This window comes from Podarcis erhardii (assembly GCF_964252035.2).
Source record: "Podarcis erhardii genome assembly, chromosome: 12".
In the NCBI taxonomy this organism is placed as follows: Eukaryota; Metazoa; Chordata; class Lepidosauria; order Squamata; family Lacertidae; genus Podarcis; species Podarcis erhardii.
The window spans coordinates 13,341,889-13,364,378 of record NC_138513.1 but is presented as its reverse complement, the minus strand read 5'-3'; the positions used below and the strand labels follow the sequence as shown (position 1 = coordinate 13,364,378).

At 42.2% G+C, this 22,490-nt stretch overlaps 2 protein-coding genes across 4 annotated transcripts in view; one reads left to right on the top strand and one right to left on the bottom strand.

Moving 5' to 3' along the window:
- PITRM1 (pitrilysin metallopeptidase 1) overlaps positions 1–4,215 on the top strand; it is a 31,166-nt gene extending 26,951 nt beyond the window's left edge. Inside the window, exons 23-27 of the mRNA XM_081834226.1 lie at positions 363–475; positions 1,441–1,566; positions 2,380–2,525; positions 2,937–3,039; positions 3,650–4,215. Of these exons, the coding sequence (XP_081690352.1) occupies positions 363–475; positions 1,441–1,566; positions 2,380–2,525; positions 2,937–3,039; positions 3,650–3,743 (582 nt within the window). The 3' untranslated portion in view covers positions 3,744–4,215. The remainder of the gene's footprint in view (positions 1–362; positions 476–1,440; positions 1,567–2,379; positions 2,526–2,936; positions 3,040–3,649) is intronic.
- An 852-nt stretch (positions 4,216–5,067) lies between these two features.
- The window catches only part of PFKP (phosphofructokinase, platelet), a 67,571-nt gene continuing 50,148 nt past the window's right edge, over positions 5,068–22,490 (bottom strand). The window contains exons 15-24 of one of the 3 annotated variants that reach the window (XM_081834247.1): positions 21,550–21,620; positions 20,812–20,899; positions 19,754–19,906; positions 14,606–14,758; positions 11,607–11,771; positions 11,231–11,292; positions 9,617–9,728; positions 8,224–8,323; positions 6,532–6,637; positions 5,068–5,644 (exon numbers count right to left, since the gene is read on the bottom strand). In XM_081834247.1, the coding sequence (XP_081690373.1) occupies positions 5,506–5,644; positions 6,532–6,637; positions 8,224–8,323; positions 9,617–9,728; positions 11,231–11,292; positions 11,607–11,771; positions 14,606–14,758; positions 19,754–19,906; positions 20,812–20,899; positions 21,550–21,620 (1,149 nt within the window). In that variant the 3' untranslated portion in view covers positions 5,068–5,505. The remainder of the gene's footprint in view (positions 5,645–6,531; positions 6,638–8,223; positions 8,324–9,616; positions 9,729–11,230; positions 11,293–11,606; positions 11,772–14,605; positions 14,759–19,753; positions 19,907–20,811; positions 20,900–21,549; positions 21,621–22,490) is intronic. The other 2 variants (XM_081834245.1, XM_081834246.1) reach the window with 2 other exon arrangements.

Sequence of the window (22,490 nt, the reverse complement as noted above, 5' to 3'; positions counted from 1 at the left end):
ACTGTGCCCCCTTCAAATGTGGGGCTATGCTGAGCTGTTCCTTGCCTTTGACAACTACTGCCCTTAAAAAACAATAATAGGGGGCATCAAATTCTTAAAATGCTTTCCCTCTTCTCCCTTGCTGTTGGCTGTTCTGAGCCCTCCAAGCAATCACATTGAGACTCTGCGGTCTCATTTTCCTCCTTCCTTCTCTATCCCAGTAACCAAATGCAGAGTTGACTATTAATCTTTCTGGACTCCTTTTGATGCTTTTGAATGGGTAAGAAGAGGCGGTCACCTAAAACTGAGTGCCCGCGCTGTTCTGCCTACACACACTCTGCCAGAGGTGATCTAAACCAAACACAATGTGACTTTTCCTCCAGGATCCCACTTTCCAACCATGCCAGATGAAGACTCATTTCCTTCTGCCCTTCCCTGTCAATTACGTTGGCGCCTGCGTTCGGACAGTTCCCTTTACAGCCCCGGACCACGCAAGGTAAGACGATGGGAAGTGCTGCCAAATAGTGCGTGATCAGAGTTGAATAAACTAAATCTCCAGTTGCGGCTGTGTTGAGATCTGCATTCAGAAATAACCGACGGTGCTTTCAAAACACTGCGGTGTTTTCTGAGTTAGAAGCTGCTACAAGTAGTGCATTTATGTCTGGACTCACAGGCAGGGTGACCCACAGTGCACAAAATCAGGCTTTCTTTCTCCCTCCCTGTTTGCTCTATGTTGCTGCCTGCTTCTCAGCTCAGGAGAGCGTCTGTGGGGCACAGGTGGGTTTGGCTCACAAGCTTTGCTTGGGGGTGTGGCTTCAGCAACACTGCTCCATGTGTGTCTTCAGGGGGCATTGCTGCCAAGGTAACAGCAGCTGATAAGGGACCACTTCTGAGCTAATGACACTTGTGCTCTCCTGGCACTCATTAGGCGGAGGCGCTGCTTTGGAGCAGCAAGAAGGAACCAGGTAGCTAGCACTGATTCTGCCTGCGGAGCCCCCAGTTCACTGTCCCCAAGGGATGTCTAGGACAGGGGTAGCCACTGCTACTATTCCTGTCATCCCTACCTGGCCTTGCTGACTGGAGTTGGGAGTCTTAGCAGCAGGTAGAGGGCACCATGATCTAGCAAGTGCATTAAAACTTCCACTTGGAGAAGCACATTCCCTTACATGCATAAGTCTTGTGCTTTTAAAAAGGAGAAAAAATGCGGTATGGAAATGTGGAGATCAGAGATCTTGACTTCTGTGGGGAGACAAGTTATGGAATCTTACTGAGTCTGAAATTTTGCCGATTAGGTGCATTTGTTCATGCGGACTTATAATAATAATGATGGTGGTGTGGAAAAAAGGAAGAGCCAGGGAGATAGCACCTTAATCAGAATTGAAGAGTTGGAAGGTTCATCTAGCCTCAACCCCCTGCAATGTAGGAATCTCTTGTTCACTAACAATCTCTCTCTTTTTTCAGCCTTCGCATCCTCACCCGGCTAATGACGGCTAAATTTCTGCATACGGAAATTAGAGAGAAAGGAGGTGCATATGGAGGTGGTGCGCAACTTGCCAGTAATGGCATATTCAGTTTCTACTCCTATAGGTAACTAGTTGACTGAGTAGAACCACAATGTCTTCCTTTAACTGTTCTTGGTTTGGGGGGGGGGGTTGTAAACCAGCATTCTCTGCCAAATAAAATGCGTTCAGGAACTGGAATTGTACAAGTCATTGAGTGGTAAAGGGAAAGTAGATTATTGCCATCTGCCCCAGAGCACTCAGATCAGTGCTTTGAAATTGCGAGGAAATGCCATAATGTAAAAAGCACGAACACGTCAGTGGTGGGAAAGCTGCGTAATTGCTTTCCACTTTTGCAGTGCTGAACAGAATGTCAGCACTGTGTGGCTCATAAGTGTTGGGATGTACAGAATATATGTATCCGGTCCTGAGGTCAGTGGCAGGGGAAGGCTGTAGCTCAACGCTAGAGCATCTGCTTTGCATGCAGAACGTCCCAGGTTCAATCCCCGGCATCTCCAGGTAGGGATGGGAAAGTCCCCCATTTGAAACCCTGGAGAGTTGCTGCCAGTCCGTGTAGACAATATGGAGCTAGATTGGCCAAAGGTCTATTTCAGTTTGAAGCACATTCCTATGTTCCTATGATTTCAAGCTTTCTAAGTTCAGTGAACCCAACAGATTTATTTGTTGTAAGAACCTGCTCAATACCATGTCACTGGGACAGAAATAGCCTTAAGAAGTCAACACTGCTTTTTAATAGTTGGGTTTTCATCTATCTGTGATCACAGTGTGAGGCAAAGCTAGAAAAAGCAACCACTTAAACAAGGGCAAGTCGCTTTGTGGTGTCATTTCTCTGTAAAAAACCTGGCTGTATAAACTTACCTGTGCCTTCCTTGCATTTTAGGGATCCAAATTCAATGGGTACCTTGTCTACTTTTGAAAAGGCCGCCGAATGGGCCAAGGCAGGAAAATTCACGCAGCAAGACATTGACGAAGCCAAGCTTGCCATGTTTGCATCTGTGGATGCCCCCCAAGCACCATCGGATAAAGGTATGTTGACTTCTCAGCTTGGGATTGAGCCAAATGAGTAGAGCAAATAGCCTTTCCTGGATCAAAATAGCCATCAGTCTGAAAGCCAAAATATGATTTTGCACATATTTTAGTTATCTTTGATGCTTTTGAGTGGGGGGGGGGAGCAGACCCAGTTTCATATATTTAAATTGCAGCCCAAAAGAGTTTCTGACATCAGGCATTTCCAACATGGGAAAATTATCTAAAATTTGTTGCATAATTCTTGGCTACATATGCCATTCCAGAAGAATTGAGAGCGATCTCAGTGCGTTATGAAACAGATCTGTCTAAAAGTAGGAGCTGCAGGATTGAGGTGTGGTTTGCCACCTGCTGCTTTCACTCTTAAGAATCAAGTTAGTTTTCTTAACGTTTGTGAATTCTTCTTTGTAGGGATGAATACCTTTTTGTACGGGATCTCCGATGAGATGAAGCAGAGGCACAGAGAGCATCTTTTCGCAGTCTCCAAAGATAACCTCATAGATGCAGCCAACAAGTGAGTTTGTGTGCCTGACCGGGAAGTGTGAGAATTCTCAGATAGCTTTCCGAAACCCAAAAGGGGAGTGGGGGAAACTGATGTTTGCCACACAGCCCTTTAATTTTCATGATTGTGGGTTTCCTGTGGCATGGGGCTATTGAATGGGATAGTGGGACAAAAGAGTTGGATGTGTAAAACTTACACAGAACCTAGATTTGTGAATCAAATCTAGCTAGTTGGGTGGCAGTATGCTAAGGTGTCATTGGGACTGTGGTGAAGTCCTAGAATAACTCATAAGCAAGCCAAGCATGAACTGCAGACTGAGCAATGCGTACATACAAATATGCTCTACTTCTCCAGCTTGAACAACCCTCCAACATCAAGTGAAAGGAGCTCCAGAGACTTTGATGCTGTCTAAAATCAAAACGTTTTTCAGAATGACATGTGCTGTTCAGTTTCTGAATTGCCCTTTATCAATAATGATCCCAGTACAGTTAAAAACGAAAGCATCACTTTCGCCCATTGAGTCCTGAGAATTGAAGACTCCTAAGATTCCCTGCACTTATCCGATGAACAGACAATTGCAAATGAACGCTAGACTAATGGTGCATTCTTTGTTGACTTTCAGATATCTTGCCGCTGGGAAGAGAACAAAAGGACTGGCTATTCTTGGCCCAGAAAACCCACACACTGCCAAAGACCCTTCGTGGGTTATACGATGATATTTGCTGCCAGCTCAGATTAGATGCAATCGTGTGTGACAGATACCAAAATAACTTGGGGTCCTCTGTAGCAGTGCTGTCAGGACCGGACAGCACTACACTTGTGTCATCTTAAAGAGCTTGACTCCACAGTGGTGCTTACTTCTCAAGCAGGATTTCACCCTCTGTCAGTCTTTCTCTACTTGCCAAGCTGAAGCTCTGGATTCTGGTCCCAAACTAGCTCAATAACTCTGACTAATTTCCCACCGGAACTACTGTTGGTTCTGCCTAGCTGATCATGATTACGTTTAACTAGATGGTACCTAGCACTTTGTAGAAGCACACAATTAAGTTTTCTGTTTTCTTTAAATCATGTCTAATAAGAGTTAGGGTTTCCTCTTTTTTTAAGATTACGGTCATTGACCATCTTCAGTACTCTTATTTGAATATTGTGTGTCTCAACCTTGTGCCATTAAATATTTCCAGCCTCTGATGAGTTGTTCTGCTTAGTATCTTGTCGTGGGACTTCTTCTTCCCGCATCAGGTAGCTCATCTTTAGAGACATCACAGCAGAAGGCAAGTCTGTGCCTGCCCCATTTTGTTTAGTGATGTAGTCGGCGAGAGGTTACTCCTTTCTTCCCTGGTGTTTTAGGTAGTAAAGGATGTACTGGCAGAAGCACTCATATCAATACTGGGAATTTCGAATACAGGGTTGCTCCTACCATCTTAATATATATGCAACTCAAGCAGGTGGTGATTTTACGCATGAGGATGCATTCCAGCTGTCTTGTTCCTTGGCCCCAGCCTACTTGGGTACCATGTGGCTGCTCTGCTAACTCCACCCCGATTGAGGGCTCTAAGCATAGGGAGAAGTCATTTTTCTTCCAGAGCAGATCTAACAAGCTATCTTTACATCTGCTTTGAATCCAAGCCACTGCAGGGGTTGTGGCAAACATTAGTTTTGAAGCTAGGGTCTCTCTTTGGAATTACAGCAGAGAAAAATCATAACCTTCATTTGCTACTTTTGCTCTTGCTCCTTAGATACCCAAGCAGCTGGAATGAAGTTGGTTGCACTACATAAAAAACTTGCCACACAAGCAAGAAATTGCCTTGTATTTGTAGGCCTTGAAATACAATGTTTTTTTTTTCCTTTTAAGAGCACGTTCAGCTAGTGCAGGTTAGCCAACGTGGCACCTTCCAGATGTTGCCACACTACAGCTATCACCTCTGACCATTGGTCACATTAGCTAGGGCTGGTAACATGGGGTAGCCCTGAGAAGCTCTAGCCAGTGGGTAGGATGAAGCAAGCTTGTCCCAGGTTGTACAGAACAAATGACTCCAGAGCTTACTTTTAATACAGTATTTTATTCTGTTGGGGGACATATATGTTTCCTTTTTTAGTTTGACACAAAACTAAGCCTCTGTAACATACTCTTTAAGTGTAAACACTATCTGGTAAAAGTGCAAGAGATGAATAGCGTCACACGGAGTGCATAGAACCGTTTTTGCACAGGTTATTGGTAAGGAACACATTGGTAAGTTGGGTTTTTTTGTTGTTAAGTTAGGCTCTAGGGTGTTTTGTGTGGTGTCTTTTTAAGAAGCCTAGGACAATACCAGGTAGAGAGTGTCTGTGATGGCGGCTTTTTGTTTTTCCACATAAAGTGCTGGTACAATAACTTAGATGTTACAAAACGAAGCTGCAACAAGTATTCTAAAGCATCGTTGACACACAATGGAGAGCTATTGCAACCTTTTAACAGTAGGACACCTTGGACCCGTCGGCTCACGCTTCTGCCTGTTTTGGTCTGAGCACATGCTCCAACTGGCCCGAATCTGACACATCATAGCTGGTCTTGTATTTGGCCAGAATTTTCATCAGAGGCCGTAACTTCAGCCACCACTGTTCACGGGGAATTCGGTGCCTGTTTAGAAAGAGAGAGGGGAAATGCTTTTAGAACTCATTTAAGCTTATAGGCAGGCTTTAAGAAACACCAACTGAGGATGCTGATTAACTTGAAACAGGAACTTTGCAATAGGGTCTTGTCACTCTGTGCATATAAATAGCTGGTTTATGTGGAGAGTTAGTGCTAGTGACATGCTGTCATGTCAACTTGTGGCTAGCAGATAAACTAGCTGCCTATTTGCACAAGCTATGCAATAGGAGAGCCATTAGATCATAGAAACACACTCCCCTTCTTCCATTGAAACAAATATTCTAATTTGCTGGTTTTGCTGCTTAGACAAGCAGTTTAACCAAGTCTGCCAACATTACCATGGGCTCAGTGAGACTCTTGGCTAGTCTAGTGCAGGTAGCCAAATGGCTCAGGCTGAGGTCTTTACAGATGCCACTAAATAATACCGCAGAAGCAAAATGTTACATGCAAAGTTTATGCTCTTCCACTGGGGCATGTTGCTTCTCTTAAAATCCAAGCTTCAGACTTGGCACCTAGCTTGGCTGGGCAAAAGGCCCAGTAGAGATAATGCAGGGATTAAGAGATTTTTGAAAAATTCAGCAGTTGCCATGCTACCCAATAGCTGGGCACCACCCACAACAGCAACAGTGCATTGGAAGCATTTGCTATTAAAAGATTAAAAAAGGGGTGAAAGAAGATTGTGTCTGGTTCAGCGCTGCCAGGTCCTTGTAAAAAACAAATTCTCCTTTCAATAATCCCAGGAGTTTTTTGTGGGGGAGGGCACTTCAAGTCTAAAGTTGAACTAGAGTCTACCGTTTGTCCCCAAAGAGATACCAATTCTTAATTCTAATCTTCGTGTGGACACCAGTGTTTTTCCCCGCACTGTCTTTACTTACACAAAGTCTGTTTCATCCTTCAGTTGAACCACAGGCTGGAAAATAAGGTTCCTCCGGCGCATTCCCAGGAGGCAAACACTGTCCTCAGTGTTGGCAAATACCCTTCCTTTGTGGAAAAAAACATACATTTTCTTTTTTTAGCTATACAAAAAGTAACATACGGGAATAGTGTACGGGGGGGGGGGGGTGAAATGTTAAAGAATCCACATAGGGTTTTTAATTGAATTTGGTTACCTGAAATATTACAGTGAAGAGCGACAACAAAAAATAGGGACTGAAACTGTTAGAGGGCATGGTTTTCAAATCAGTAATTAGAGTGAAAGAGAATGGATAAATAACTGGTGTCATTGGCCATGGTTAATTTCGTTAGAAATTGTTCAACATTACAGTAAGAACTGTTCCTCAAACCTGATAAAATTGCAAAAGAATGAAGTGTGTTACCTTCATCTGTGATCCGTGCAGCAACCAAGAAAACAAAACAAGAAAGGAAGAATATATGTAACTCACATGGTGCATTCCTATGTGTTTACAAATTATTGTCAATAACTTTTAAGTCTTGGGGGGTTGGGGTTGCAATTCTGAGATTACTCACATTTTAGCACAGTTTGAGGAATCGGTCATAATCAAAAAAAGTAGAGCTGGGATAGCCAACATGGTGCCTTTCAGATGCTTTGAATTATAATGCCCATCAGCTTAACCAGCCAGAAGTTACGGAAGCTGTAGTCTAAAACACTGGACAGCACCAAGTTGACTACCCTGAAGTTAAATAGCAATCAACATGACCAAATCATGGCAAGCTTTGGTAATTTGCCTAATATTCTAAGAAATCTGAAGCCTTATCCTACGCAGGTTTACTCAAACAATGTACCATTAGAATTTGGTGGATCTTACCCCCTGAGTAAGCTTGTCTAGACTTACGTTTTGCTCAGAAAATTAGAAGTCAGTTAAGTGAAAGGATTCCTTAGTAACTGACGGGTTTTTACTTAGTTCTATTGCAACCACTTGAATGTGGCTTGATATATAGAATACCATGAGGTATACCTAACATGCATGGATACTTTAGCCCCTGTAAATAAAGAATTGTGGATTAAGTTTTCTGAATTATCAGCCTCAAATATTCTTGAGAATGCAACCTTGGTCTTAAACATGCCTTTTCAAAAGAAGAAAGGGAGCTGGCCTACTTGGTTAAGAAATATTAACGGCCACTTGTAAATGTTTGCTATATTACCTTTTAATAATTTTATGCTGTCTTTCTGCCCTGAAGTGGGCCTGCAAAGCAGTTTACAAGCAATATAAACTATGAAATCTTTTTTAAAGTCAAGAAAAAAAATGTAAGCAAGCAGGATTAGATACTTTCCCCTGTAAAAGCACATCAAAACACAGCCTGCTTTCAAAAGGCCAACAGTGATTCAAGACTCCAGTCTTCAGACTGGAAGAGCACTGTAAAAATGAGGTGCATTACTGGAAATAGACAATTCACTGGTCCCTGGCTTCAATATTTCCAGCAAGCTAAGGAGAAAAAAAACAGGGCAGCTAAGCCTTTTTTCATAGATGTGATAACATACGAGAGAAGAAACAGGTGTGCCTCACAGACTCAGTATCACATGTTTGGCACTTTCCTATTGATGTTAGCAGCTGACACATTAAACTAGTTAATTTTTATTTTTTTTAATGCCACCAGCATTTCCTTACCTCTTCGATAGCATTCTTTGAGTTTCTTGGAGAGCCAAAGCACAGCTTTCGCTGAAATTTTTGTCCCAAAGTTTCTGTCAAATGGCGAAGGAGCGCCACCCTGTGAAATTCAATGTTAACAGTGAGTTGAAGTTTTAGGACTCTGTTTGGAGTTACAAAACAATTACAAGACTTCCTGCCTCGCACTTAGGCAGAAATTGAGGCATGGTCGCATGCCCATAGTCATGGACAGCAACTAGGGATCCAGGTTGGAAGATTACCTGCGCCTGCAGTGAACTTGGTCTCCACTGAACAAAGGCAGCATCATAAACAAATGACTGCTTCTACACACAGTTCTTTGTGCAGCATAAGATAGTTATAGTTTAAATCGTACTGACATACAGAGCTGTGAGACCTCAATTCAATGGTTGTGGTCCCAGTGCTAATATCTTCATGCCTCGGTGTTACCAATGAATTAGTATTAAAACTAGTTAAATGCTATTAAACTTAGAAGTAGAGAATTGTAGAATTGGAAGGGACCACAAAGGCCAATCCAGTCCAACCCCCTTGCAAGGCAGGCAACTTTCACCCACCGTGGGGCTCAAACCAATGACCCTGAGATTAAGAGTCTCCTGCTCTGCCAATCAGCATCTTAAAAAGCAGAGACATCACCTTGCCAACAAAGGTCTGTATAGTAAAAGCTACAGTTTTCCCAGTAGTGATGTATGGAAGTGAGAGCTGGACCATAAAGAAGGCTGATCGCCGAAGAATTGATGCTTTTGAATTATGGTGCTGGAGGAGACTCTTGAGAGTCCCATGGACTGCAAGAAGATCAAACCTCTCAATTCTTAAGGAAATCAGCCCTGAGCGCTCACTGGAAGGACAGATCCTGAAGCTGAGGCTCCAATACTTTGGCTACCTCATGAGAAGAGAAGACTCCCTGGAAAAGACCTTGATGTTGGGAAAGATGGAGGGCACAAGGAGAAGGGGACAACAGAGGACGAGATGGTTGGACAGTGTTCTCAAAGCTACAAACATGAGTTTGACCAAACTGCAGGAGGCCGTGGAAGACAGGAGTGCCTGGCGTGCTCTGGTCCATGGGGTCACAAAGAGTCGGACACGACTAAACGACTAAACAACAACAACTCTGCCAATGGAGCTATTTGTTATGTAATACTATCTGCAACACTGAAGTAGGCAAAAAGGTCCCTTTCAAGCTATGTAGATGTATGTGCATCTATGGCAGATTTTGTCCCAGGTGATGGATGCAGAAATTAAGCACTGCAACATTTGTCCTGGGAGGTTTCCAGTCCAGGAGGAAACATGAAACCAGCTTCTACACTCACAACTACAGCACTAGAATAGCATTTTAAGCCTCCTGCTTCATCCTGGAGAATCTGTAAGGTATGCCTACCTGCTGCATGTGACCCAGTACGTTCTTTCTGCAGTCAAAGACTCCTTTCCCTTCTTCGGAATAGAGCTGGTAAATGAAGTCAGTTGTGTAATTCTCGCTACTATTTTCATTCCTGTACAACACAAGCATAAGTGTGGTTGGCTTATATTTTATCGAGTTACATATATATCCTGCCTTTTTTTCGTTATGGAACCCAAGTCTTCCACCCAGGCACGGACCAGACCCAAACATCCTGAGCTTTTTTTAAAAGAACAAAACCAAGCAAAACAAAATCCAGAAGGAATTTCGTACTCCTAAACTTGACTCTCAAACAAGTAACAATAACAGTGGTGCAAATATGACTGAAGGGAATTGTCAGTACAAATCCCTACAGCTTATCGCCTTCAAAACTGAAATAGGACACTACATTAAAAAAAATAAAAGCTGTCCAGCTGCAATGTGAGGACAGGGAGAGAGACAATGAATGAGCATATATAACTGCCCTTTAATCAGGCTCAGTGTTGGCGTATGGCACTGACACCTGTGCTGGCTTGGGTCTAATTGTAGTCCCAGTCTGGCCTTTTCTTAAGTTTGTGTGGCTGCTGGAAGCTGCTTGCCATTCCAAAATTTCTTGAGTGAAATCTCAAATGGCAAGGACTTTGCCACTGCTTGTGGTGGGCTATTACACTGCTACTGCCAACCACAACAAGCTCACCAGGGTATGGGGGTGGGTGAACTGACTTGGCAGCCAACATAATTTTCAAGGGTGCCCCCTTTGGACGTGAAGACGGCTCTTTCTATACTAGGCTAGGCGCTCTCAATCTCTCTCTCGATGTTTTTGGTTTACAAAATATGTGCAATGTCTCTTTTTTCAAGCTACATTTTCTACAGGTCAATTTCATTTGTTGAGACATTGCTGTTACATTGGGAAGAAAAGGGGGGAAGAGGTAGAAGGGGCCATGGTGGGTAGGGATGGGGTCGGGTGGCAATGTTTCTATTTTACTTAATGTAAGTGTGGGGTTTTGTGTCAGTGTCCTTCGTGCAGGTTCTCTTTGCTATTTGCTTGTGTTCCTTTGGTGGTGAGAGAAATTGGGGTTGGCTTAGGGTGCGGTTGCTTGTTTGTGATTGGCTGTGGGGATCTTTGTTTACATGTGTGAAGGGGCAGGTGGGTGTTTTTGAATCAGGTTAGCCATATTGATTCGTATGCTGTTGGTGGATTCTTGTCATTGTCTTGTTGGGCTGTGTATGTGATAAAAGGGAGCCATACCGGGGTGAAGGCATCTTCTTACATTTGTCCCCGTGTCAGTTTTAGTTTATTGGTTAATTTTTCTAGTAAGGCTGTTTCCCATACTATTTGGTACCATTGGTCCATGCTTACTCCTATACTAGGCTAGACTATTGGTCCAACTATTCCAGTCTGGTCTCCTATAACCGGCAAGAGCTCTCCCAAGAGTTCAGGCAGAGGTCTCTGCTTTTCCTTTCATCCTGCACTCTGGGATTGAACCTGCACTCTGTCAGTGAATTACAGCACTTTCCAGTGGTGACATTTGCCATTCTTCTCTCCCCATCCAAAGTACCATCCCAACAACAAATCAACTTCCTTTTACAGGGGACTTTAGTGAGCAGTCAGCTTACCTCAGCACCAAACCACGTTGAATGCTGGTTTTCATCTTTTCAGTCAAATGTTCCACGTTGGCCTAAAAAGAATGCATCATTTATGACTGTGAGTCAAGTGATGTAAATGGGCCCACTGCTAACCTTTGCTTTGTGCACTAAGGTGACCTGCCAGACAGAAATCCCATTACTTTATATCACCCCTAATGCAACTCTAGTCAAGAGAGAAGAGTTCTCACGTGCAGCGTTGAGCCACCAGCCAGTGATAAATCTGTTGATATACCTGCTCCACAGACAGTGAATTTACATATTATTACTTACTGAGTTCAGTGCACATTCTGCCCTTCCTCCCAATGGAGCCTGAGGTAGTCAATAGGTAAAATATGGATCTGCATACCTGGAGCTCTCGAATATCAAATTTCTCTTCAAAGATGTACGCAGCATCAGCTCCTGCAGCGAGGGCACCCATATTTGCCAAGTAGCCGCAATAGCCGCCCATAGTTTCAATGATGAACACACGTCGCTTTGTCCCACTTGCCGACAGTTTGATTCGGTCGCATGTCTAGCAAAGAATGGTCTATTAGTGACTTTCAAACCAAAGTGCTCACCACCCTTTAAGGATGATATTTTAGTACCATTCGGACCACAACTGCTTTGTTTTTATCATGCACCATGAGAACTAAAGATAATTAGTTCGAAAACATTTCTCTGAGATTTCCACAAGTCATTTGCAATGCTTCACACAATATTAGGTGAAACTTGGCATAAAAAACCAGTAGTTTTTTCCCCCAGAAAATCTTACAAATGCCATTTTTCTGGAGCAAAAATCCATGACTCCTCTTGATTCTTAGATTTCAACATACCAAGCTATGACTGAGATCAAGTCTTTTCCCTCTAATGACACGGGCTTGAGCTGCAATCCTAACCCCACATTCTTGGAAGTAAGTCCCACTGACTTTAACAGGACTTACTTCTGAGTAAGCATGGCTAACATTGTGCTGCCAGATCCAAAGTTGCTCTTCAGTACATATAAAAGAGACAACCATTTCCAACTGCTCTCCCCTTCATCTGCAGCCCCCTCCCCAAAATACAATATATCCCCCAACCTTCCAGATCCGATTTTGGGGGTAAATGTAGGAAAGGAAAGCAGGAAAAGCCCATTCTAGAAACACTGTTCCATTCATGGAAATAAAGTGTATATAACTTGCAAGGAAACAGATGTTATATACTTTATAATATATGGATCCAGATAGAACTGTTACTTACACTTTACTACCTTCTAAAGCAATCAGTTGGGTAACTTAAGAGCCTGACATGTGATATATATTGTCATAATATTAACTAACAGTTTCTTCAACTGCCTGTTTTATAGGACCATGTGTCTTGGGCAGGGAAAGGAGAGAACTGAAGGTGGTACACCTAGCATATCCAGTGCTCTGAAAGATTCTTGCAACAGGGTGGAAATGCTCTTGGGCACCTCCCTACTTCTTAGGTTTCAAGAACAAAACATTTCCCTCCAAGTAAATAAAAGAGACTGAGCTACACCAGCTTCAGGGCTGGCTTGAAAGAGTTGGAGGAGTGGCAAAGTGTTGGGTCCTTCAGATCCAACCGCCCTGAGACTTCCGGGCATGGGGCAGTACAGTGATACCTTGGTTTACAACCATAATCCATTCTGGAGGTCTGGTTGTAAACCAAAACAGGTTGTAACCCAAGGCACGCTTTCGCCAATGGGGCCTCCCCCCCAAAATGGGTTGCAATCCCAAAAAAATGGGTTGTAATTTAAAAAGGGGGGGTACACACTTCAGGGTTTGATGCGGTTGCAATCCAAAATGGTTGCAAACCAAGGTACCACTGTATATAAATTCAATAAATCATCATCGTCATCATCCAGCCTTCCTCTGGTCAACCTCAGCACACATATCCTTCTCACCCCTATCACCATCTGGAGCTGTGACACTGGAAAATTTCGCACTGCAGACAAAGGGAATCCAACATCAGAACTGCCCTCTATGAAGTCAGAGTTTTCTCTTCCACCTGGAGAAGATCTCATGGTTTTTGATTGTCCCTAGAATGCAACCCCCCCCCCAACCTGCACCACAGGGCCCATTTATTTAGAACATCAAAAGCACCTTTGTGCCAGCTCATCTTTACTCTTCCCTAAGGAGAGAGTTTGATGCACAGCTAGCAGCCCTAGCCTCTAGGATCAGTGCTCTTCAACCTTGTAACTCACCCACATCTGGAAACCCAACTCTCATCATCTTTGGCCTGTGGATGATGGGAGTTGTGATCCACCAAAGGTTGAAGAACACTGCTTTCAGCTGTAAGAGACTGCCTTTCTAACATCTCTGTTTTGATCTTACAACACTCTTCTGAATTCCTGGAGGATAGCAACCACAAAGGAAGTATCTTTAATAATAATAATAATAACAACAACAACAGTAGCTTTTTCCAGGGGTACTCAAGCAGAGGGCCTTCTCGGTAGTGGCGCTCCCATCAGATGTCAAAGAAATAAGTATCTGATGTTTAGAAGACATCTGAAGGCAACCCTGTTTGGGGAAGTTTTTAATGACTGATGTTTTAATGTATTTTTACTTTTTTGTTGGAAGCCGCCCAGAGTGGCTGGAGAAACCCAGTCAGATGGGTTATTATTTAAAAATAATAAATTACTATTACTATTACTATTACTATTACTATTACTATTATTATTATTATTATTATTATTATTATTAATATGCAGTACCAGCACCGTTTTTCTCTCCAAATGTTCAAGTGTGGCACTTATTGTAACAACTTCATGGTGAGTACCAGCATCTTTCCCCCCTAAAAAATCACTGATGACGATGTAAGAGTAATAATAATAATAATAATAATAATAATAATAATAATAATAATATTTGTAGCAATTAAATGCTCGTGCCACCTTTCTGCTCCAAAACCGCATAGTTTTTGATTGTCCCTAGAATGCAACCCCCCCCCCAACCTGCACCACAGGGCCCATTTATTTAGAACATCAAAAGCACCTTTGTGCCAGCTCATCTTTACTCTTCCATAAGGATGGAATGCTCTTCCATAAGGATGGAATGCTCTTCCATAAGGAGCATTTTAGGGAGCTAAAATGATTGATGGTTGGGAGCATAACTTGGCATTTTGAGTTCTTCCTGTGCACAACCCTATGGCACATCCTACTTGTTCCTGTCCACCAGCAGCTGCATTTTACGGGCTGATCTTGTTGAAGAGATCTGGTGCATGGGATCCTGGCTAAATTTCAGGAGTTTCGATGCAGTGACCTTCAGAATTTGAAACCACAATTTTGATTCATCCCCATAAAACCAAAGGGAAACGCTTCTTCTCTTTCATCTTGCAGACATGGGTTTGTTTAAGTATTTTCCGTCTTACCTCCACAATGGCGTTCAGGGAAGTGTCAGCACCGATACTGAGGTCAGTGCCGGGCACATTGTTGCTAATAGTAGCAGGCACAATGCAGATAGGAATGCAAAACTCCTCAAAACGGGGCCGTGCTTCAAATAACTGCAGACAGCCATCGAAGGCCTGAAGTGGTGGTACAAGGAATGATAAGCAACACGCTTGGTGCCCTTGCTTTGCATAGTTACTGATTAGGCCTTATGCTAGTGGCTCTTTGTGCGTGGCAATGCAAGGTCTGACTTTCCAAGAGTGCAAAGGCTTCCCAAGCTGGTGATTTTAAGAAGGGCTTGGCTCGTGTAGACCCACCACAGGTTGCTGGATTTGCATTGGTGCAGAAGAAAGATCGGCAGAAGTTAGTAGAAAGGTGAAACAAGCAGAACGTGGAAAGCACAGAGAGACTGAAGTCGTTTAGTAGTAAAGGAAATTAGCAACGGTTTTGTTTTCTGAAAGGTTGAGGAAAATAACCATTGAGGTTATTTATACCCTGCTTGTCAAACTCAGCTTTCAAAATGGATTAGGAGCACGGAAGAAGCTAGGCACAGCTTAGTAGCCGGCCATCATCTTCCTCTCCAGTTTTCTGTACATGCCAGAGAGGCTAGGGACAGTCATATCATCACAATGGGCTGTGGAGCAGGCCAAGGCTTGCCAAAGCTAAGCACGACATGAGACAACTCTTCTTCTATCTTCAAAGTCAAGGGGACAGGGTGTTTCTCATGTAAGGCCACGTGAGAGGGCCAAAGCAAAAGGTAAGCAGATTGGTGAAGGCCTGTCAAGAGCAGCACTTTTGCAAGACGCATTTATCCCTGACAAGATGCATTTAAATTCTTACTTCTGAATGATGCAACCACTAACTTAACAGAACTGAACTTTTTATATAGCAGTGTTCTATCAAGCGATGAAAATCTTCAGATTTTGGCCGTGTAGTTCTATTTTATTCATTCATTCCTCTCAAAGAAGTTTCTACCGGAAGTATAGGAACTAAATCTCCCACTGCAGCTGGTGCAGAACTAGGTAGCTGGCTCTGACATGCCATTCACACCATATAACATCTGCTGAGGGAACTGAACTGGGTGCAAATATGCAAGTCAAGGATTTACTTTTAGCACTAAAAGCCCTAAACAACTTGGGACAAAGTGACCTAAAGGATTGCCTTCCCCAAATATCAGTGCCTGTCAACTACACTCCTGCATTCTACTGTATTCACTAGAAAGCAGGCTTTTAGTGTTGCAGCTCCAGCCCTCTGGAATGAGTTACTAACTGGAATCAGACATGTCCTGAGTATTTTGATATTTGGGCAGCTAATAAAGATATTTGTGTTTAAGGATTTCCATGAAGTCTGACTCAGTCCTTTTATTTTACTAATTGTGTGATTTTAGAAATGCTTTCATTGTCTTCGGTTTACAGAGTGTGTAGCCTTTTGCATTTTCTCTTATTTTATCCTGTTTTTATCCTTGTTAACTTTTGGTTGTGAAGCGATTTATAAATCTGCAAATTAAATGTAAAAAACCTATTCACGTTTATAGTCTATCCTTTGCACTGTCAATGGGCCTGGTGGTTGAATAGGGAATTGAGCCCAGCCTCCCTAGTCGAGGTCCAACACTAACACATATCACTATACTGCTACCCAGTTTGATGCAGAGCCAGTAAGAAGCATGCACTGGGTACAAGTGTTCAACCAGTTGTGAATCTGCTTAACAGTAGTTTTGTTCAGCCAACAAAATGAAATCAAGATATACTATGTCCATGGCATTCCCATGATCTACCAAAGTAGTCATTCTATCAGTAAAGGAGAGACGGTTGTCTGGCAGGACTCATTCTTGATAGACCTGTGAAAGCTCCTAGTAATCAGTGCGTTCATTTTTAGATGCTCACAGATGGACTGCTTAATAATATGTTCTAGACTAGAGTTTTGCCAGGTATCAGCATCAAGCCAACTGGTCTGTGGTTTTCTAGATCCACCTTTCCCACCTTTTTGAAAATAGGTACGTTTGTCTCTGTCCAGGCTCTCAAACATTCTCCAAAAATTCTCAAAGATTACAGAGAGCAGTTCTGAAATAAACTCTGGGAGCCCCTTCAGCACTTTCAGGTGTACTTCATCTGACCCTGGAGACATCAACTTATTTAAAGTTGTTATGTGTTCTCTTCTCCAGCTATTTCCTTACCTATCCTGGACTGCAAATCTATCCATATATCATTTGTCTAACTTTTCCTGAAATGGGAGTTGAGTAGTTCTACCTTCTCTTCATCCTCTGTTAACACTTCAACACCTTTCCTAAACAGGCAATTTGCTTGTTTCTTGACCTTCTTGCTCTGAACACAGAATCCATTCTTGCTGTGTTCAGAAACCCCTGGAAGCCTTTGTTCATTCTGAGATTTAGCCTTCCTGACACAGTCCTTATGGGTTCAAGCCACTCTACTGTATTTGTCCTTAGTTAAATGCTTTTCCTTCCACCTCCATACCCCTGCACAGCCACAATGAACTATTTAGATGTCTCCCATTTTCTCTCCTCCTTAGAAATGCTTGCAACTATGACTTCAGTATTTCACTTTCTAGAATCTCTCATCCCTCTTGAACATTTTTCTCCTTCAAAATTTCAGGCCATGGGATTGTACTCAATTTTAATCTGAGCTCTTCCTAATGTTCAGGGTACACCTCCAAATACACATAATTTTCACATTGCTTACTGTTACAAATTCCAACATGACGCGGTAACTTTCTTCCCAAGGTTACGAGCCATTCACTTGGGCAGTAAGACTTGCTCAACTGGCGATCAGTTGTGGCCTGGAGTGGCCTTCAACAGAGCAGCCACCACAGTGGAGGAGGCAGATGAGCAGAAAGAGGTGGCTGTAAACTAGAGTTGTCTTTTTATAAAGCACAAAACCAATCACTCCTGAGCCCAAGATGACTGCAGGGAATGAGAAAAGGAGACAGAGAGGGAAGCAGAAAGGAAACAAGATGGAGGACAGAGAAACTGAGGGGAAACGAATGGTGAGAGAAGAAAAATGGACAAAAGGACAGACAGGTTAAGATCTCACAAAATCAAATGTAACAGCTAGGACCGGGAGAGAACAATCTCAGATGAAGACAGGAAATGGACAGGTGAGAACAGGTAACGGCATTGCAATTCTCAACTATGTTGCACTTTCTGTCTTCGGACGACAGGTGGCAGCCTGATGGGCAGATGCCCAAGGCCAAAATAAAAGCTTGAAAGCTAAACCTCCATCTGGAAGCAATATATATGCCAGTGTTTTTAGAACTTCCTTTCTTCGTCAACATCTTCCAGGTTGCAGGGGATTCTGAGGTATCTTTAGGGCACATGGTCAGTTCCTGTGTGGAGCAAGCTGTACCTGTTGGAAACGGAGTATGCATTCCATAATCCTCAGTGGCTGATCGTGGTAGCAGAAGATCACAGTGGTGAGAAACCTCTCTTCCTTACCACCATTTGAGAACTACTGACCGAAGAAAACAAATGCTAAACCAGCCACAATGCTTCCCTTGTATAGAAGCCATGGCGATTCTAAGATGGTTCAGCTTCTACTGAAAGAAATGTAGAAACTACCATCTACCTACAATCTAGTCCAACTTGGTGACATCTGCATTTTGAGTATAATGCAAAAGAAGGAGAAACCATTTCTTTCAGATTAGCGATCTACAGGTCCCAAGAAAATCCATGAAGCAGAGAGGATAACAAGAAACATGCAGGAGACCATTACTCACCTTAGTTTGCCTATAAAACTAGAGGTGGAGAATGTTATGTACCAGAACTGGAAATATGTTAAGTGTCTTGTGAGGAAGAAAACTTTAATTGCCAAGAATGACATCAGCAGGAAAAAGCAGAACTGCTTTGAGCTCTCGGTGTCTCTCTCTCTCTTTTTTTTTTTTGCATCTAATAAAGCAGGCTTGCACCTATGAAACCTGTTACAATCAAACATGTAAATTTTACAGGGTTCTTTAAAGATTTATATAGCTCATTGCATGTTGCTGAGGGATGCTCTGCCTTTCAACACATGTAAAAGCAGATTATGACAAATCATAAAATGTTTTGGAGACACCAGAAAGAGCAGTTTGCCAAACAGAATGGAGAAAAGAGGCTGCTTGAGGAAAATTTACACCAAGTGCCCTTGGAGATGGAGAAGCAGGTGTGTATTTATTTTCCAGTGATGCGACAGCAGTCTGCTTTGCAACAGAAATAGAAAATTCTATTTCAAAAGGTATATCTTCCATCAGAAATCCTGAGCATGCTAGACATGAATTCAAGTCATACAGATGTGCACAAGCACATTGGAGGTGTGATGGAAATAAACAGGCTTCTTTCTATCCTCAGAGAGTAAATAGCCAAAGAGTGATTATTAACTAAAACCATTCACCCAAATTCATAATTACAATCTTTTAGATGCCAAATTAACTCTGAGCTTTTAATGGTTATCTGTCTTCGCTGCTATTTTCTGACTAGATCCATTATTATATGTTTTTACATTTTTTTAAGTACCGTATTTTTCGCTCTATAACACGCACCCGACCATAACACGCACGTAGTTTTTAGAGGAGGAAAATCCGTAGGCATGCCACCCGTAGGCATTCCCTCCATAACACGCACAGACATTTCCCCTTACTTTTTAGGAGGAAAAAAGTGAGTGTTATGGTGCAAAAAATACGGTATTTGTAAAAAACATTGAAGATCAAATTTTTGGAAAGGTGCGATATGCCATATTTTTCGCTCTATAACACGCACCCGACCATAACACGCACGTAGTTTTTAGAGGAGGAAAATCTGTAGACATGCCACCCGTAGGCATTCCCTCCATAACATGCACAGACATTTCCCCTTACTTTCTAGGAGGAAAAAAGTGAGTGTTATGGTGCAAAAAATACAGTAATTTTTGTATGAATGAATAAAGTAAAAACTTTAAAACTTTCTGAAATCGATGGGCTAATAAAAAAAAATTTCCTTCTCTGTGTGTGTGTGTGTGCGCGTGCACGCACATGTATTTACACCTAGTTTCTGCCACAATCATGTTTTGGGGGCGTTCTGGTTCACAAAAGTCTCCAGCTCCAGCCGTGGTCAGCAGCACCTGGGATAGCTATGTTAGTGAGCATGCACCAAGAGAAGAGAAACTTACATCAGTGATAGTGTTCAGAGCAGTGTCTGCACCAATGCTGAAATCAGAACCCGGTACATTGTTGGATACGGTTGCAGGAACCATAACCATGGGAATACAGAACTCGTCAAATTTCTCCCGGGCAGCGGACAGTTCCAAAAGTCCCAAGTAGGCCTGATGGGCACATGTGGTAACGAATGCAGAATTAGAGGGGACAACAGGAGAACAAGGCTTGCAACATGGATGGGGTTTGAGCAGAGGGGTTTGATTACTGTATCACAAACACACACATGCTGGAAATAGTGGTTTGTTTGGTTTTTTCCAGAGAGTCAAAAGTGATTTGAAAGAGGGAATCACTGCTCATGACACATTTGGTAAACAGGCTTTCGCAATGCTTCAAAATTCTGTTTCACTACAGATGTTAGTAGAACAGAAACAAATGTGTACTAGATGGGAAGTGAAGCCTCTCTCTCAACACACTTGAAAACGACTATCTATTGCCAGCCACAGAGACACACTAGGAAAGGCCAAAACAGAATATATAAGACAACAGACAAGCATAATACTGTAAATACATCTAAGCATTCCTCCAAGTTTTGTATAACACAGAGAATTAAAATCTTACAAATTTAAGGTCCCCACCCCCAATCCTACATGGATGACATCAGTATTTCAATGATGTTGATTAAATAACAGGATTACAAAAGCCATGTTTAGGAAAGTTGGACTCCTGAACAGGAGTTTGGCTTTCAGAATTGGCACCATGCTGTGGGAAGATTAATTAAATGCAATTCATTTAAAAAATACCCACTGCATAATTCTAAGCATAATAAGAAACATGAAAATAGAAACCCCGCATAGAGTTCCAACTCCTACTACATAAATGTAACGTAACTTAGTTAATAGCTAGACATTTAACATATTGGAACCTTGTGAACTGATTGGTTAGGTTTAAATTAAATAATCTTGCTAGTCTTATTGGAATCTAAATTCTAGCATTGATCCTTGACTACAATATTTCAGTTGTTACATGCTCATTTAACAAGAATTTACAAGGGAAACAAAACAAAGTGACATACCTCAAATCCACCAATTACCAGGAGGGCATTTATGTTATGAGTTCTCATTTGTTCTGCAATCTTCTCCAAATACTTTCCAGGGAGTGCACTAAAATATATACACATCTCTGTTAAAAAGGCTTTTTGCAGGGCACTTAAGGCTATATGATTAAAAGAGACTATAATTTTTTACACTAAGTGTTTTTCCACATCTTACTTTTGAAGGTTACACCCAGTCTCTAAACTATTACGTTATAGCACTTTGTGAAAAGCCTTTGCTTCCTGTGACGACTGATTGACATTGTCCAACCTACACACATTTTATACCTCATAAAAATGTAACTGCAAATTAATTATGTTCCTTTAAAAAAATTCTATTTTCCCCTTTACAATATCTATAATACATGCAGAGGTAAAAACATTTAAATTTCAGGATCAAGTTATAGAAGCTCCTTCTATCACACCATTAAGCAAGTCTTCTCTCCCTTTTTATAATAAGCATTAATTAAAACTATGAGGCAGAATCCAATGTTGCATAAGCAGATCTGCTCAAGAACTGGGACTTCACAGTCCTCTTCTCTCGCTCTGCAGCCCCTATGATCTTCCAAAGTCTGCACTAGCAATGTTCACAATAATTTCCCCTTTATTGACTGCTGCATCAAGTCTGTATATAAATCTTCACACTAAATTACACACACACACACACACACAAGTGAAAGTCAATTTTCTCGAAGATATCAGTATGAAAGATCACATTACCGTTTTGTGCCAAGAATTGACCCGCCTTGGCCAGTCCAACCTCCAACATCTCCCCAGCTGATTTCTTTGATCTATAATTCCAAACAAAAAAAGACATAGTTTTTGAATTACTAAGCCCTAGTTTAGATACACATTTTAGGTCATTTCTGCAATGGATACAAAAGTTAACTTCGTTCAGCACTACACTGTACAGCGGGTCCAAACCAATGTTTCTTGCAGTTCAGTTTTCAACTTCCACTTTTCCAGAGAGGATAATAGACCAGGGTACCATCTAATGAAATAGGGAAGGCTACACACCTTCTGTCCTGAACAATTGCACAAAAACATTGCATTCCTTTAATATGAGAAGAGAAACAAAAACAGTGGCAGGTCACAGAATGTGGCACGGGGCTCTGGCACTCCTTCAGATGTTTTTCGTGTGCAGATGGCCTCTCAATATTCTCCACTCTGTGAGCAGAGAAACTGGGGAAATCAACACATTTTTCCAGGGGGAAGATAAAGATGGTGACAGCTTCTCCGAGATGTGGCTCGGTATTAGCATTGGCAGCAGCACAGTTTCTTTCTCTCCACTCCCACAATGGTGTGTGTGTGTGTGTGTGTGTGTGTGTGTGTGTTTTGTTGTTGTTGCAAGTGCTAACTGTGCTGGTAGTCTGGCCACCATTTTGTGTCATCCACAAAGCCCCAGATCTAGTGACGTTCAAGGACATGGAGGGACAGAGAATGGTGGCTCCAACAAAACTATGGCACAGAACATTTGGTGTGGCTTTCTCTTTTTTGCAGGGTAAAGGGGGTTCAGAAAAATAAAAATCTCAGAAAAATGTCTTCTGATAAATTTTGGCTCAGCTCTAACTTTATCTAATGGGTTAAACAAAATGGAAGTCCAAATGGATTCTTACAAGAGACCTCCAGGTACAGGGTGGTATATAAATTCAGTAAATAAA